Source organism: Globicephala melas, chromosome Y (assembly GCF_963455315.2).
Source record: "Globicephala melas chromosome Y, mGloMel1.2, whole genome shotgun sequence".
NCBI classification, from domain to species: Eukaryota; Metazoa; Chordata; class Mammalia; order Artiodactyla; family Delphinidae; genus Globicephala; species Globicephala melas.
The window spans coordinates 77,181-95,767 of record NC_083336.1 but is presented as its reverse complement, the minus strand read 5'-3'; the positions used below and the strand labels follow the sequence as shown (position 1 = coordinate 95,767).

At 33.8% G+C, this 18,587-nt stretch overlaps 1 protein-coding gene across 8 annotated transcripts in view; it reads left to right on the top strand.

Annotated features, from left to right (window-relative positions):
• The window catches only part of LOC115849624 (lysine-specific demethylase 6A-like), a 163,803-nt gene extending 145,435 nt beyond the window's left edge, over nucleotides 1-18,368 (top strand). For 7 of the 8 annotated variants that reach the window (XM_060293133.2, XM_060293130.2, XM_060293132.2 and 4 more), the window contains 4 exons: nucleotides 1,591-1,732; nucleotides 11,970-12,096; nucleotides 15,483-15,653; nucleotides 16,760-18,368. In XM_060293133.2, coding sequence (XP_060149116.1) covers nucleotides 1,591-1,732; nucleotides 11,970-12,096; nucleotides 15,483-15,653; nucleotides 16,760-16,789 — 470 coding nt within the window. In that variant the 3' untranslated portion in view covers nucleotides 16,790-18,368. Of the gene's footprint in view, nucleotides 1-1,590; nucleotides 1,733-3,588; nucleotides 3,719-11,969; nucleotides 12,097-15,482; nucleotides 15,654-16,759 lie in introns of those variants that run through there. The other variant, XM_060293134.1, reaches the window with a different exon arrangement.
• Nucleotides 18,369-18,587: the final 219 nt, after the last annotated feature.

Genomic DNA, 18,587 nt, shown 5'->3' with positions numbered 1-18,587 from the left:
TTGACGGGCATTTAGGTTGCTTCCATGACCTGGCTGTTGTAAATAGTGCTGCAATGAACATTGGGGGCACGTGTCTTTTTGAATTACTGTTTTCTCTGGGTATATGCCCAGTAGTGGGATTGCTGGATCATATGGTAATTCTATTTTTAGTTTTTTAAGGAACCTCCATACTGTTCTCCATAGTGGCTGTATCAATTTACATTCCCACCAGCGGTGCAAGAGGGTTCCCTTTTCTCCACACCCTCTCCAGCATTTGTTGTTTGTAGATTTTCTGATGATGCCCATTCTAACTGATGTGAGGTGATACCTCATTGTAGTTTTGATTTGCATTTCTCTAATAATTAGTGATGCTGAGCAGCTTTTCATGTGCTTCTTGGCCATCCGTATGTCTTCTTTGGAGAAATGTCTATTTAGGTCTTCTGCCCATTTTTGGATTGGGTTGTTCGTTTCTTTAATATCGAGCTGCATGAGCTGTTTATATATTTTGGAGATTAATCCTTTGTCGGTTGATTTGTTTGCGAATATTTTATCCCGTTCTGAGGTTTGTCTTTCGTCTTGTTTATGGTTTCCTTTGCTGTGCAAAAGCCTTTAAGTTTGTTTAGGTCCCATTTGTTTATTTTTGTTTTTATTTCCATGACTCTAGGAGGTCCATCAAAAAAGATCTTGATGTGATTTATGTCAAAGAGTGTTCTGCCTATGTTTTCCTCTAAGAGTTTTATAGTGTCCAGTCTTAGATTTAGGTCTCGAATCCATTTTGAGTTTATTTTTGTGTATGGTGTTAGGGAGTGTTCTAATTTCATTCTTTAACATGTAGCTGTCCAGTTTTCCCAGCACCACTTATTGAAGAGACTGTCTTTTCTCCATTGTATATCTTTTTCTCCTTTGTCATAGATTAGGTGACCATAGGTGCTTGGGTTTATCTCTGGGCTTTCTATCTTGTTCCATTAACCTGTGTTTCTGTTTTTGTGCCAATACAGTATTGTCGTGATTACTGTGGCTTTGTAGTACGGTTTGAAGTCAGGGAGTCTGATTCCTTCAGCTCTTTTTTTTTTCCCTCAAGACTGCTTTAGCTATTTGGGGTCTTTTGTGTCTCCATACAAATTTTGAGATGATTTGTTCTTTTTCCATAAAAAATGCTATTGGTAATTTGATAGGGATTGCATTGATTCTGTAGATTGCTTTGGGTAGTATAGTCATTTTCACAATATTGATTCTTCCAATCCAAGAACATGTTATATCTCTCCGCCTGGTGGTATCATCTTTAATTTCTTTCATCAGTGTCTTATAGTTTTCTGCATACAGGTCTTTTGTTTCCCTAGGTAGGTTTATTCCTAGGTATTTTATTCTTTTTGTTGCAATAATAAATGGGAGTGTTTCCATAATTTCTCTTTCAGATTTTTCATCATTAGTGTATAAGAATGCAAGAGATTTCTGTGCATAAATTGTATCCTGCAACTTATAAAACAGTTTTTTAGTGCTTTTAGTTTTTCAGAATTGCTGTTAAAATGGTCACCTGAGAGGTTATAATGATTATGTTCATATATTTTGTTAGTTTGCTTTATAACTTAAAAAAAATTTTTTTCCTCCTAGCCTGCCAGTATAAACTGGCAGTAGAACGGTATGAGTGGAACAAATTGCAAAGTGTGAAGTCAGTGGTACCCATGGTTCATCTCTCCTGGAATATGGCACGAAATATCAAAGTCTCAGATCCCAAGCTTTTTGAAATGATTAAGTAAGTACTTTCCAAAATTGCTATAGTTCCTCTTGTGGGGTTGGTGATAGGGATAGGGAATATGGTGAAGAGTGTTTCCTAATGATTATTTTTACCCCAAAGAATTACGTCAGTTGACATCAGATGATAAAGTGGTTCAGATATCTTGACAAAATAAGAGCATTCACATGTAAAAAAATATTTTTTCTTTCCAAATAGATTGTTGTGGTACAAAGAGGAGTGAAGGCATACATGATTCTTTACCAGTAAATTCACACATCTGTGCTTTCCCTTACCCTCTGACCAAAGTGACATCCTGGGATATCTTTAGTTTTAGTATTTGATGTCTGCCTGCAGCACAGGGAGTGAGAATGATACTAAAATAAAAATATCTCGTAAAGAAATTAGCATTTAAAATAGTGTTTTAACTATTTAAATTTTCTGCCATAATTAAATCATTCCCTTATCTTCTTGAACCACTCATTACAAATTTAGTAGATAAACAACTTGAATATATATATTCTAGTAATTTCTGATTTATTAGCCTAGTTTCTGTTCCATTTCTTTTGTAGGTATATTTAGAATACAGGCATACCTCATTTTATTGCTCTTTGCCTTATTGCTCTTTGCAGATATTGTTTTCTACAAATTGAGGGTTTGTGAACAAGTCTGTCAGCACCATCTTTTCAGGAGCACTTGCCCACTTTCTTTCTTTGTGTCTCATGTTGGTAATTCCCGCAATACTTCAGATTTTTTCTTTATTACTATATTTCCTGCAGTGATCTATGATTAGTGCTCTTTGATGTTACTATTGTGAAAAGATTATGACTTGCTGAAGGTTCACATGCTGATTAGCAATTTTTCTTGCAATGAAGTATTTTTGATTAAGGTGTATGCATTGTTATTTTTGATATAATGCTATTGCAGACTTAATAGACTACCATACATAGTAAACCTAACTTCTGCGAAACCAGAAAATTGTGACTTGCCTTATTGCAATATTTGCTTTATTGCAGTGGTATGGAATGGAACCATGATGTTTCTTCTTGTACATTTTTTCCGGCAGTGCCACTTAGTGCTTCTCCAGATTTCAGTTTACATGCTTTTCTTGCCCTTCTCCCCCAACTCCATCACTAATGAAAAATAACTCTGCTGAAATGAATTTGGGAAATTACAGGCTAAATAGTTAAACCAGTAATTTTCTTAGTTGTTCTTAAGTCCCTTCAGGGCCTGTATATTATGTTTATGAACTTTGTGAATGGGAGAGGAAGATATACAGTGTCTCCCAGTATCTTTAAAAATAGTGCTGGCTAATTTTAAACAATTTCAAATTTATTTTCAAAATTTTGTTCTAACCAATATATCCAGACAGAAATTGCAGGGTCAGGGTAATGTGCCTATGCACTGTTTTACTTATTGACACATTCTGTTTTTGTTAAATGTTTGAGAAGTAAAGTTAGAAAAGTTTGAAAGAATGTTATTCAAATTCTTAACTAACAGAGTAAGTCCTATTAAAAATCCACAATTTATGGGTGGTCATTTGGTAACTTCTTCAGTATGGTCATTACCTCAGCTCTAATTCATGAATATATTCAAAGGCTGATCCAAAATGTACTTTTTGTCTCAATGCCCCAGATTATTTTAGGATTTTTGCAAAACGAATAACATTCAACTAGTATTTCAGAACCACATACTCTATGCTTGATGCTGTTCTTGGCAATAAAATAGATACTGCAGAGTATAAAACTAAATCTCTTCCTTTGTGAGATTTAATCTGTAGTGAAGCCAGACAGACAAATTCCCAAACAGATAAATAAGTTACTGTTAAGTAATATGAGTAAAATTTATTTTTGCAAATTTGTTTGTTTTTTGGTTAGGGGGTGAAGAATGCTGCACTTTTGTTCAAGTGGCTTCTGAGAGCATGGTTTCCATACTTGGATCGGAATCATAAAAAGGAGACAACTAAAAAGAAGAGCTAGGATAAAGCATTTCAGTCCCCCAAAACAAGTGAAAGTCTTAAATGAGAACAACTTTGGTGTATTTATGGGACAGAAATGGCTGTAACGGAATGAAGGAGGGGAATAGCTGTGGTAATGAGTTCATGAAAATGGTGAGGTACGAAATTACAGATGTAGGCACTGTTAAATAGTTTAGGTACTAATTCTACGTGTGTAGAAGAAGGAGAGGGATAGATTTTGATTTACATTTTTAAAATGTGAATCTGTCTATTTGTGGAAAAAGGATTGGAGAATGGAACTAGTTCTCTTTAGAACTAAAGAGAACAGTTATAAGTCAATTGGCAGAAATCCAGACTAACCTGGATTGTGATTCTAGTAGTGGAACTGGAAAGAAGTATCACACTGCAGTCTATTTTCGGATGTTTACACATAGATTGGATAGTGAGATAAGGAAAAAGGAAGCAAGAAAAGATGATTATCATCTTGTGTTTTTGTTATCTCTGGTTCATAAACTTAAAACTTCTCTCACTTCGATCATTTTCATTCCCTACCCTCATTGTTCTCAACATCTTCTAGACCCCTTCCAGTGTGTCAGTGTTTCTATCAGTATTTAAAATGCAGGACACCAAGACTTGCCTTCCATGAATGGAAATGTTCCCATTTCTCTATGGTGGCATTTTAAATTACATTGTCTTTGTCCTAGCAGTTGTCTTAATATTGGACTTGAATATACAAATTCAGGTTTCCTTCTATTTAAATTACTGGAAATAGTTTTCATCCATATTTTCCTTACACATTTAAAAAAATATATTTAATACCCTAAGTGAATGTATTTACTTATTGGTGCTGTGTTTCTTGTAGAGGTTTTTAATACTTCCTTATAGAATATGAAATCATTTTGAATATTGACTGCATTTATTATAATTTCAGAATTCTACTTCCAACTTTAGTTGTCGCATGTTGAATTAGCTCCTCTTTTTGTTATCACTCTGATTAAAAATGTTAACCAGGGAGATTCGCTCGTGGCACAGTGGTTGAGACTGCCTGCCGATGCAGGGGACACGGGTTCGTGCCCTGTTCTGGGAAGGTCCCACATGCCGCGGAGCGGCTTGGCCCGTGAGCCATGGCCGCTGAGCCTGCGCGTCCGGAGCCTGTGCTCCACAACGGGAGAAGCCACAGCAGGGAGAGGCCCCCGTACCGGAAAAAAAAAAAATGTTGACCAGGGTCATTCAGCCACCTCTCAAAATGTACTTTCATTCACCACCAATGCTTATTTGCAGTGTCTTTCCTTTAATAGATAAATATTTGAGTACTAGCTGAATAGATGGAACTGGGCTGAGCCCTGAAGATTTATAAATATTCTGTGCAAATTCCTGTCTTCATTTAGGGAAGATGGGGAGAGACAGTGGAGGTAGGAGGGCAAAAGTTGTAGAGCATGTAAATACATGGATTAAAAGTTGTAGATTTTAAAATGTATCAATGACATCAATTACAACTCAGTAAAAAAAAATAGTATCCTAATTTTTTAAAATGTTAATGTTATATATCTTGGATCTTACAGAATCAGGGATGTTTGGGGGGAGCTGTTCTTTGGAAAAGCAAGGTAATTTATGTGAAGCACAAAGGTATAGGAGAAGGAATGAGTAGAGAACTTGATGTGGGAAAAGAATGAATGAAATATCCCTTTGGGTTTCCATATTAAGTAGGTTTTAGATGTTGAGTAGTACTTTGTAATCTTACTAAGTTTTATTCTAAGTGCTGAACAAAAATTATTTCAGTTACACCAGGCTTAGGTCACCTATCTAGTTAGGTGCAGAATCAGCATTTTAAAACACCTATATAGGTTCAGTAGGAAGGTCTTTGTTTGTAATTGGGACACATCACTTCATGTGGGGCAGTAGCAAGACTGAGAAAATGGAAACAGATTTTAGAAAAAGCTATTGGAAATAACTTTAGAGAGCAAAGCAGGAGCCAACTAACTGGAGTGTTTTACCTACTATTTTGTGATTATTACCTTTACAGGAAGAGAACTAACAATGAGGAATAGAGCTTCAAAGAGTAGTTGTATTTACGAACAGGAAAAATGAGGAACTAAATAAGAGAATGAACAGAGAGAGGCAGGAGAGCAGTTAGAATATGTTGTTAAAGAAATAACAAAGATTTATTGTTTTTGTTGTCTTCCCAGAAGTTTTTTTGCTGTTTAATTATTGTATCCTTATCATTGCTTTTGTCCTTAAATCCTGTCAGAAGGAGGTGGTATTAATTTAACCTGTTTTATGTGCTGTGGTGATTCCTAAATAGTTTCTTTCTTGTAATTCTTCTCTTTGAGTCATTTCATGTGTTAGCTTTGAGCTTGTCTTTTTCATTCCTCCATTCATAGCAGTATGGCTTTTGACTCTGATGTATCCCTGAAACTACTTGGTGGAGGTAACCAGTGACCAGCCATTTTAAATATAAGACATCACAATTGTAGAATTCTTGAGAATCTACATTTTTAAGCCTAGCACATGAATTTCTGAAAGAATTTGACACTCCCCCACATCCACCTCTCTTGATAGTCATTTCTCACACTACTACTTTTAGATGTATACTTAAATATTCTATTTTTACCACTATGTTTACTATTTTAAACCTCTTTATAGTTGGGTCATAGCTAAATACAGTATGCTTAAGTATAACAAATCAACCAAAAAGAAAATAAGGAATACTTACCAGTATCATCTACTGAGGTATAAATAGGTCTTTCTATTCTTTAATTCAGTCAGTGTTTATTGTGAACCAACTGGGTGCCTAGGTACTTTGCAGGATGCTTTGAAAGGTGTGATACATTTTTAGGGTGCTATTAGAAACAATGTACTCTTTGCACAGCTATTGAAAAATGTGCTCTTTGCTTTAATGGAACTGTTGCTAAGGTATAATGGGGGAGCATAGAGGATGGCTCTTTCAAGAGAGAATTCAGGAAAGACTTTACAGAGGAAATACTCTAGGTTATAGTCCTTATCCTGAATTCTTCGGGCCAGATGTCTTTTAGATTTCAGATTTTCTTTGGTTTTAAAAAGGTACATATTTTGAGGCTTTCCTGGTGGTGCAGTGGTTGAGAATCCACCTGCCAATGCAGGGGATGTGGGTTCAAGCCCTGGTCCGGGAAGATCCCACATGCCGCAGAGCAGCTGGGCCCGTGCACCACAACTACTGAGCCTGCGCTCTAGAGCCTGCAAGCCACAACTACTGAGCCCGCGCTCCGGAGCCTGTGTGCCACAACTACTCAAGCCCACGCACGTGAAGCCTGTGCTCCACGGCAGAAGAGGCCACCACAATGAGAAGCCTGAGAAGCCGGCGAAGCCCGAGCATTGCAGTGGGGAGTGGCCCCTGCTCACCGCAACTAAAGGGAGTATGGGCGCAGAAGCAAAGACCCAATGCAGCCAAAAAATTTTTTAAAAAGATACATATTTTTCCCTACCACCCATACTAGCAGGGTATAGGACAGCATTCTTAAGCATATTAATAATTCTGTAGTGAAATGTGAATGGGCACTGTAAATGAGCTACGTAATAACTATAGTAGCCTGATTTAAACACCAAATGAGTTTTACAAACCTTAGGAATACTTGGTGTAACTAAACTATAAGTGCTTTGCCACTTAGCTTGTATTTGCACTATGTGATTTTAAAATGGCAAGGGTTATTTCCACTTTCCAACTACTGATTTTTTTGTTGGTTTAAGACTGAATTATCTTTCTTTTCTTAAACTACTCTATAAGATGCTTAATTTTTTTTCCTTTGTAGTTAGTTCAAGTTTGGTATCAGTGCATTCTAAAGCCAGAAACCTGTGGTGTGACTTAGTGATTTAGTACATCTTTTCAGATTTCTACAACTTAGCCATTTTACTATATTGGACTAATCTTCATTCGTACTTTACTTCATATTCTTCCAGATACCACCTAGAAATGGCAGCAAGGAGAATCATGAGTGAAAAGCATATTCATTATGTTGATTATCATTGTCTGTCAGTTTAGAATGCAATGGACTTGACTTCAAAGATTTTAATCCTAAACCCTGAGGAATCACTGTAATAACTGATCTCAGTGTATAAATTTCTCTTTTGACTTAAATTACTGTCAAAACTTTTTCACAAATCCTCTGTGTTACAACTGAACTGAATTTCTCCTGATGTGGATCAGAATTAAAACTGTGTCTTTGCAGTTAAGCTCAACTTGTTCATTCATAATAGTTATGGAACATATATAAACTGTTTGGCTAAAAATTTCAGGTATGTTTCACATCAGCAACAGTTGCTAATGAGAAAAGTTTTTAATTTTGGAAGTAAAAATAATCAAATTTGCAAGTTAGATCAGTTGGCCACAGTATGATGAAGATAGGAAGAATATAGGCATGAATTGAAAGGTAATTACTGCTGTTCAGACAAGAGGCAGCCAGAATTTAGAGAATAAAATAAGATATATTTCATGGTTGAATGGTTGAGATAAGGGAGGAATCTGTTTTGCTTGATTCGAGATTGTAACACAGCATTTGCTCTTGTCACTGAGATTGTGACTAAAGAATAAGGAGAGGAATGAGTTAGATATTGATAATGATGTTACTGCCTGGCTTCTTCAACATGAAGAATTTAAAGTCTTCACAGAATGTTTAAAGAAAAATTTCTATAAACACTCAGAGGGGTAGATAGCTCTGTTACCTAGTATAGAGGACTGATAGCTGGAGCTAGCTTATATATAATCCCTGCTAAGATTTGAGATGCTGAGGTTTCTGAACTATTAGCTATTTTTAAAACATCACAGAAAGACTGCATTAATAGTACTTTAAGTCCACTGATATTTTAATTTACTCAACTCCTGTATCTTTCCATATTAAGATATATATTTTTTAATGTAAATTTTACCACAAAACATAGCTGCACTACAAAAATTGAATTACACAAGTTGAATTATATTATTGTATAAACTTTTTCAGCCCTGCAGAAAAGTTAGAGAATAGTACACTGAATACTGATAGATTTTTCATCTTAGTTTACTTTAAGTTTTTGCCACATTTACTTACTATCTATGGAACCCTGCCTAATTTATTCTACATCTTTTAAAAATAAGGGCCTTACCCTTCATAGCCATAGTAGCTTTGTCACACCTAAGATAACTAAAATCAGAATATCATATTATCTATAGTTAAAATTTATCACCTGTCCAAAAAGTTCTTTAAAAGCTATTGCTTCTTTTTAGTCCACTCTTATTCCCAATTTAGAGTCATTCAGAGTTCACACTGAATATAGTATTTGGCTGTTCTTTTTGGAGTCATTCAATCATGTCATGTCTTTTTGGTCTCTTAAGAATCGTTCTTAATGACATTGTCTTTTTATTTGAAGAAACCAGGCCAGGTGCGTTTTAGAATGTTTCACATTTTGGGTTTGTCTGGTTGTTTCCTTATATTAGATTCAGGTTAAACATTTTTGAAAAGAGATAATGTGTTTTCTATTTGTATCGTATCAGGAGATATACAATACTGTTTCTTTGGTCACTATTTGAGATTGGGGTTAAGTTGAGTGTATATATTTTTACTTGGATAGCTGAAAAATAATTTCCTTCCCTATTTCTAAGTATTATTTTTGTATCATGAGGGGACACTAAATATGTACTTTAAAGCTTAAAATACAGTTAATGGAGGTGTTGTTTATTCTTGATTTTTATCTGTATTCTCCAAAATAAATATTTCTCCTTTCTTGGTTTTAATTAAAAAATGAGTTGATTGAAAGTTTAAGGGAATCCTCACTCTTCAATTTATAATTAATGTTTGAAGATATTTGAAATTTATTACATTTATTACAGTGCTTTGATTTTCTTCATTTTCATGAAACTCATATGGTCATTAATATTAGAGCATTCCTTTTGATAAAATCCTTGAAAGGAATTAAACGATAATGTAGTAGATGAGATCTTTTGATACTGATTCAACTTTGTAATATAAATACCGTGTTCTTTATGTAGTTGAATGGTAAATGAAGCCAGTTACAATGATTCGTAGTATGCCCACAATTATCACCGTATATTAGGCTCACTTTTTGTACATGCCTCTATCAGTAAGGTAGGCTGGAAAAGGCAAGGCATCTCTTGGTTTTTAATTTCCGTAGCATCTACTAAAATTGTGGTGACAGTCTGAGATTGTTGTCAGAGAGACTTTAATATTGAGTCAGCCTAACTTTTATTTACTCCAGTATTTGCATCATTTGGGATCTTATTTTGGGAAATTTCACCCTTCTGTTGTCCATTTTCCTTGTTTGTAAAATAGGATAGACAATAATGCCTCTGATGGTGGGCTTAGGTAGCATAAAACTTAGGTGGCCTAATGTATGTAACCCTTCATGAATGCTATCTTCATGAATAAAATATTAACATTTTATTTTCCCACATGATAGCATTGTCAAGTTTATGAGCATTGCTGTCTGTGCAAATAAAAATTTTCAGAGTTTTAGTCATTATTTTCCTGTGAAATAAATAATTTGAAGCAGTACTTATGTGAAAAGGTGTCTGGTCCCAGAGGTGAAACCATAGTGAAGAAGGGTAGTAGGAGGACATCAAGAAATGCTATGTCTAGTGTGATATATATTTTCTTTCCAGAACTGAATTTTTACTTCTTGCTTGTCCTAGCACTTCTTTCAAACACACACGCAAAAACACACCACACCACACTACAAAGCTTTTCTTATTTCGATATCCAAATACAGGTAAGGCATGGCTTTTTTTCTTAAAAACTGAAAAGAATTTGTCTAGGCAAATTGAAAGTGGTATGATTTTATGTGATACTTAAGAAAATTTTCATGCAAGTTTGGATTTAATATTATTATGCTTTTTATGTTTTTAAATAAATGAACAAGATTTTACTTAAAGTAAATTTATTCCAGACTTACTCTTTGATTTTAAAAAACGGATAATAATAGTTTAACCTGGCAAATAACAAATAGCGTAGAAATATAAATAAAGGGAATCTAAATCTGCTATTTCTTATCATATTGTAGAATTTACTTTCTTGCTTAGTAATCAAATATTTGTTATATACCTACTCTATGCCAGGCACAGTCCTACTGCAGGTAACAAAATAGACAAAGCCTTTGCTCTCATTAATCCTACATTCTAATGGGAAAAAAAGACTAAAAGCCTATAAAGATAAGGAAGATAGTTTCAGATACTGTTAATGTAATATCATTTCTTTCAAATAATAGTTTATGTATAATAATACATTCCAAATTCTAAGTTAGTAGTAATTCAGTATATCAAAGAGGTCCAAGTTAATCTGATCATGATTCCAGGCGGTTATACTATTCACAGACATTGTTGTGACATCATTTTTGCTAAACCAATTTTGTGCTTTTTAGGATAATTTTAGAGTTGAAATGTACCTCATAAATCAACTAGTCCAGCTCTGCATTCAAAGGAGAACTTTGAGACACGTTTGTGGCAACTGTAATAGACAATTCTAAGTGGTGACAGCAAATTATAGAAAAATTAACACTTTTTGTGAGAATTCAATATATTGTTAGCATCAGAAGTATGCACGTAAGGAAAGTGTAAATTACAAAAAAGTTTGTGTTAATATAAAGATTCCATTATACTACCTTCAAATTAAAATTGAAACAATAATACCCTTTTTTCCTTTAGTACTATAGTTAAACTAATTTTATATCATAATTCATAGATAATTGTTTACATAATTCAGAATTTTAAAATTAATTATATAAAAATAATTCTGTTGTATCTAGATGTAAATATGTACCTTCTTACCTTGCTATAACCAAAGAGTCAGCCTGGGCTTCCCTGGTGGTGCAGTGGTTGAGAGTCTGCCTGCCGATGCAGGGGACACAGGTTTGTGACCTGGTCCGGGAGGATCCCACATGCCATGGCCACTGAGCCTGTGCGTCCGGAGCCCCCCCCCCAAAAAAAAAAAAAAAAAAACAGCCTGCAGTTCAGACTGTTCATTTCAAAGATGAAGAAATTGACTCTTAGGGAAACTCTCTCAGTTGTCTAACTCGAAGTAAAAAGTAAGAATATATCTTCAAATAAGATGTGAGGTTTTTTTTGGTAGACAGCATTGTATTTTTATATTCAAATATTAGTTCTCAACTTTCAGTGCTTTAGTATTATCATTGTTAGGCCTACTAGATATGAAAAATTGAAAAAAGGAAAATTATGTGAATAGATCTTAGAACCAAGAATGTCAAAGTTATTTCTATTTGGTGTTTCTTTTGTGCTAAGAATACTCAGTATTCAGTTGTCACAATAATTTTTCTCCATAATAGGTATTGTCTTATGAAAATTCTAAAGCAATGTCAGACACTGAGGGAAGCTCTTATTACAGCAGGAAAAGAGGTTATATGGCATGGGCGGACAAATCATGAACCAGCGCATTACTGTAGCATTTGCGAGGTAACTTCTTATTGACAGTTTTGTTGTGGTTTCTCTAGGGTTTGGTTTCTTTTGTTTTTTAATTATAAATTTACCTATACTTTAATGTATTTTATTGAAATTGACTATCATAGCAATTGTATTAAATTTTCATTTGATGGTATAATATTTCATCAAATATTAACTCAGAAGTATCTCCTAACAGTGGTATTTGTGTTGCACCTTCTTACCAGATGATTATCATCTCAGATTTTAAATCAGGAACAATTCGTAGTAAGTACACAGTTGCCAGCAAACTGGATCTATTTCAGTATAGGTCTAGGCTGATAAGTGTTAAGTCCTTTGTAGTTAATTTCATAAATTTTTAATTTTTTTCTCTTGTGACCAAGACTTTTAAAAAGTACAAAGATAAAGATGTGGTAGCTGTTCTGGAGGAGCTTATATTCTACTTGGATAATACAATTTGTTAACAACTAAATGTGATATATATGAAACCGTAATGACTGTGGTCATATATACAGACTATTATACAAATATTTACGAAAAATGACTTTCTAACATTACCATCGGAGCCCCTTGAAGCATGAATTTGATTTCAGCAGGCGCAAAATGGCTTGAATTGGAGAATAAAGCATCATTAGGTGTTACAGATGGGGAAACAAGTAGTGTACATAATAAAGAGGTTAAGTAGTTCAATGTGGCTAGAAAATGTAGCACATATTTTCAGAATGTGTAAGAGATGGTGTGTAGCTGCGAGCATCTTGAATTTAAGGAATCTGATGTTTATCCTAAGGTCGTTAAAAGTTTTAGAGCAACCGACTCAAGTCATGATACGTGTTTCAGAGAGTGGTAGTTGATCATTGAAGAGGATGGAGATAGAAAGTGAAGAGCCTAGTTGGGAGACTACAGAATGGGTAGTGTGTTTGGTTTATTTGTTTTTTTGTTTGTTTGTTTGGCTGCATCACAAGGCATGTGGGATCTTGTTCCCAGATCATACCCATGCCTCCTGCAGTAAAAGCACAGTCTTAACCTGGACTGCCAGGGAGATCCCTAGAATGGTGTTAAGAGAAGTTAACTGAGGGCTGAGACTCATAGGTAGTGTTAGGGATATAAAATAAAGGGAGAAGGAAGGGAGAAGTGTTTAGAAAATAAAATCAACAGGATAGTTGATCAAATGGCAAATGATGACAAGTTGAAGAAACGCAACCTTTTTACTGGGCTCCCTAAAGTATGTTACTGCCTGTTCATAGTAATAGAAAACCTTATGAACTCTGCATTTTTTTTGTAATTGCTTTACAGTGTTGTGTTAGTTTCTGCTGTACAGTGAAGTAAATCAGCTATATGTATACATATATCCCCTCCCTCTTGGACCCCCCCTTCTACCCCGCCATCCCACCCAGCTAGGAGGTCACCACAGAACACTGAGCTGAGCTCCCTGTGCTATACAGCAGGTTTCCACTAGCTATTTGTTTTACACATTGTAGTGTATTTATGTCAATCCTAATCTCCCAATTCGTCATACCCTCCGCTTTCCCCTGTGTCCACACGCCCATTCTTTATGTGGCATCTCTGTTCCTGTTCTGTGTATAAATTCTTCTGTACCAGTTTTCTAGATTCCACGTATATGTGTTAGTATACTATATTTGTTTTTCTCTTTCTGACTTCATTCTGTGTCACAGACTCTAGGTCCATACACTTCTCTACAAATGACCCAGTTTCATTCCTTTTTATGGCTCAATAATATTCCACTGTATTTACCACATCTTCTTTATCCATTCATCTGTCATTGGACACTTAGTTTGCTTCTGTGTCCTATTGTAAATAGTGCTGCAGTGAACATTGGGGTGCATGTGTCTTTTTGAATTATGGTTTTCTCAGGGTATATGCCCAGTACTGTGATTGCTGGGTCATATGGTAGTTCTATTTTTAGTTTTTTAAGGAACCTCCATACTGTTCTCCACAGTGGCTGTATCCATTTACATTCCCACCAACAGTGCAAGAGGGTTCCTTTTTCTCCACACCCTTGCTAGCATTTATTGTTTGTAGATTTTTTAGTGATGGTCATTGTACCTGGTGTGAGGTGATGCCTCACTGTACTTTTGATTTGCATTTCCTAACAATTAGTGATGTTGAGCATATTTTCATGTACCTCTTAGCCATCTGTATGGTCATTTCTTTGGAGAAATGTCTGTTTAGGTCTTCTGCCTATTTTTTGTTTGGGTTGTTTGTTTTTTTGATACTGAGCTTCATGAGCTATTTGTGTATTTTGGATATTAATCCCTTGTCAGTTGCTTCATTTGCAAATATTTTCTTCTGAATGCTGTCTTTTCGTATCGTTTATGGGGTTCTTTTTTGCTGTGCAAAAGCTTTTAAGTTTAATTAGGTTGTTCCAAGACGATTTGAGGTGATGAGTTTCTAATCACTGAACAAGTCAAGCAGAAGTCAGATCACTTGCCTAGAACTTGGAAAGGTCTGAACTAGATCTTGAAACTGTGTTACACTTATGAGATATACTGATTAAATCTGTTGGCTGTTTTACTATTGTATAGCCTCATTGAAGTATATTATTATAAGGCCAAACAGATTCTGGTTAGGTATTATACCTCAGATATATAAGAATCTATTCTGTATATGAAAACAAGTATTCTGTCTATTATCCACTTTCCTGGCAGAGTCATTGTAACTCAACATTCTTTCTAAGATGCACTTATTGTCTCTCCGTATGGTAAAGTTCATGAATACACCCTGTACTTATCTTCCTTAATATAGTAGGCTTAGAAGTGAACACCCTTTATTAGTCACCTATGAGTTTTGGGCTCTTGAAAATAATCTCATCATGTTCATTCAAGTGTTTATTTCCTATTTTTCCTTCACTTTTCCATTTTTCTTTTTTTCCTTTACTTTTATTATTATTATTATTTTGGTTTGGTTTGCTTCCAAACTAAGCACTATGATATCTAAGAGTCCAAAAATGAATAAAATAGTTTAGTCACAACCTTTGTGGAGCTCAGTGTGAGGAGAGAGAGACAAACAAAACCAGAACACTATGAATACTATCATGAAGAAGTAGAAAAATTATCACTTTTTTCTATTTTTGTTCTGATATTCTGGGGAAAATAAAAATAGGCTGATCCTTATAAATGTTTGATTAAACTTTAATTAGTGATTATAACGAGGATTTCATTCCATTAGTTTAATCTCTAAGTATATAACATTACCCTTGTCTTTGGGTGTCCTACAAAATAAACCTGGTATCTCAGACATACAACTCTGTGGCTTTTTTAAGTCCCAGCATTTAGACAAAAATAACTGTCCACATTTTCATGTAAAGTAGAATTCCATAGTTTTATAAGTTGTGCAAATAAATTCAACTGTCTCTGTTCAGTGCTTTTTCTCTTACAAAATAGGTGGAGGTTTTTGATCTTCTTTTTGTCACTAATGAAAGCAATTCTCAAAAGACATACATAGTACATTGCCATGACTGTGCACGAAAAACAAGTGGAAATCTGAACAATTTTGTGGTGCTAGAAGAATACAAAATGGAGGACCTCATGCAAGTATATGACCAGTTTACATTAGTAAGTGAATTCATCATGTGAGAGTACATAGTTAGCTGGGTTGTGAAGCAGCAGTGTTTGTTTTTGCTAATTAGTTAATAAGGATTAATAAGATATATATTGGTTAATAAGATGTATATTTGTTAATAAGATGTATATTGGTTCCATTGGTTCAATAGATGATGTGTAAGAAAATATTCCTCTTTTTCATACTTGGAAGCCTTTTATCAAATTAATATATATTACTGTTTGTCCTTTTCAGTGGGAATGGCCTAAATAATAACAGTAATTACATTTAAAAATCTTTGTGTACTTTTAGAATATTATCATAGTCTTTATGCTACTTGGCTTAATTGATAAAACCAAATGTTGGTTACTTAATTCTGTAGGTATAATCTAAAGAAAAATCATTATGTTTTTAATATTCTTCTATTTTCAGAGCTTAATTGTATTTATTTAAGACCTAGTTCTTGTTATCTTTTAAACTCATGGAAATATTTGATGGATTTTGACTAATGGTACAGTTTATAAGATGCATGAAACTAAATTCAGAAGTATGTGTATTCTGCATGTTTTAATTTCAAAGGTTGCCAACCTTTACTTTTGACTTTGAATGGCTTTATGAAGGGAATTACAGTTATTCATGAGTTGTTAATACTGGTCAAGTGCCTTTTGTTCTAAATATTGAAATTTAGTTTGTAGTATTTTTAATTGAATGGTGCTTAGGATTGCTTAAAAAAGAGAAAAATTATGAGAAATATGTGCAATATATACTCTAGCTGAGAAATGTTCATGAACCAATAACTAGTGAAATTTTAATTAAAATTTTTAAAGTTTTTCACAAATTCTGTGTTTTAGCAGTCAGTTTGGTATGTCCTGTAAGTTTTTGTGACTAAATGATGTATAGAAAAATGAGGGTAATAATTTAGAACTCTTAGAAATATGGTCCTAAAGGACACAATAAAAGCACATCAATTAGCAGGCTATTGAACTTTTTTAAGACTTGATGTTTCTTTCTAACTCACTTCATAAGTAGGCTGTATATTGTTTATAGCCATGAACTAGAGAACACTTTTAAGGATTAATGATATACTAAAATAATTAATACACCTCACTTTTAATTTTAGGCTCCTTCAGTATCATCCTCCTCTTCTTGATATTGTTCCATGAATATTAAATGACACCTTTTCTGATCTTCAGGAAAGTTCTGCACCACTGGGTTTGTAGCTGCTTCTTAAGAGTGCTGACCAAAAGCTAATGTCTATGCAACCTTCCAAGAATATTGTCAAACAACCGGATGTAGGAGAGCACTTTTCTGCTCCAAGATGATCCAGCTTTACTTAGTAATAATTATCACATGTTTTATGGTATCTGACAAAACTGGCATTGTCCAACAGACTACTGGCTCGATGATACCTTTTTTGTTGTTTGTTTCTCTGTTTCTGGACTGATAAATTAGTTTTCATCTATATTTTATCCTTTCAGAAGTTTCCTGGGGAAGATACACTGTCCTCACTGGCCATTTGTTTGCAAAGATAGTTAATAAATTTAAATCTTTGGTTAACTTTTTTAATGTGAAAAATTAAAGGAGAAAAATATTTTTTAACTGCATTGTTTTTCTGTATTGTTTTGAGGCCATAATGGTTCCAAATTAAGACTTTTTTAAAAATTTCGTAGCCTAATAACAAAAGATACAAAGATAATCGATTGCACATAGACTAAGGAATAAACTTTAAATTTGTGATTTTGTTTCTAATCTTAATACAGATTTACACTATTTATGAATACATATTTATTGCTTGAAAATATTTGTGAATGGAATGTTATTATTTTTTTTTGAGATTGCCTGCTGTTAAATATTAAGGAGTTCTGTAATTTTAAACACTACTCCTTTTACATTTTGTATGTGTAAATAAAACTTTAGCATTGTACAGAATCTTTTGTTAAAGTTGTTCAATGTTCAAAGGGTTTTCCACTGTTTGAGTTGTAGAAAGACTTTCTGTAAAGACCCAGATTTTATTCATTTTCAAATCTGATTATATATATTTTATATGTACATATATATTCACACACATGTATAACATATATAATACAATACATAGTTGTAAAAATATAAAGAAAACTTTTGAATTTTCACATATATGATAGTTTCTGAGGTGCCTACTGTAAAGTATTACTTGCAAAAGTATGTTTATTTTGAAAGTAAATGTCTTTCATCTGATTTGTTAGGTTTCAGTTATTGCAGTGATCACCAATAAAAAAGTACCAGAAAAGTGTAGAGTAGAAAATGAATAGTGAAGTTAAGATTTTAAAGAGAACATGATGTAGGTTTGATAAATCTTGTTTATTATGAAGAGGAGAGTCAGAATGATGGTCTCCACTCTAAGAACAAATATATTAAGTGACTTATTTTCTGGATTACATGACTTAAAATTTCATGATTTTCTGCCTGTACAACATGGTTCAGCAAGGGGAGGGGGAGATATATTCAAATTCTGTATCACTAGTAAATTTTAACAAGGTGAAGGTTTTTTACTTCATATGAACAAATTACTCTTAATTAACCATTAACCATTTTGTAAGAATTCCTTGTTTTCTACCTGTACTTGCTAAAGCTTTTGGCCTGTATTCTCATTTTATCACATTTTTCTTTATAACAGTGTTCCAGGGAGTTTTGGTAAGGTTCTACAAATGAAGTTATGCAAATGTCTAGAGAATTTATAATCCTATCTGGTGAAATGCCTTTATGATTGTATTAATGAAGTACTTTTTTCAAATAACTTTCTAGAAATAATTTAAAGACAAAAAGTTGTGCATATTTTATTAAATTTAGGTAACAGTTTTTCAATAATTGAAATCTGAACAGTAATCATATATATATATACATACATATAGATACACATATGTATACACATGTATATATAATTTCAAAAGGAAGTAATTATAATTCCATTT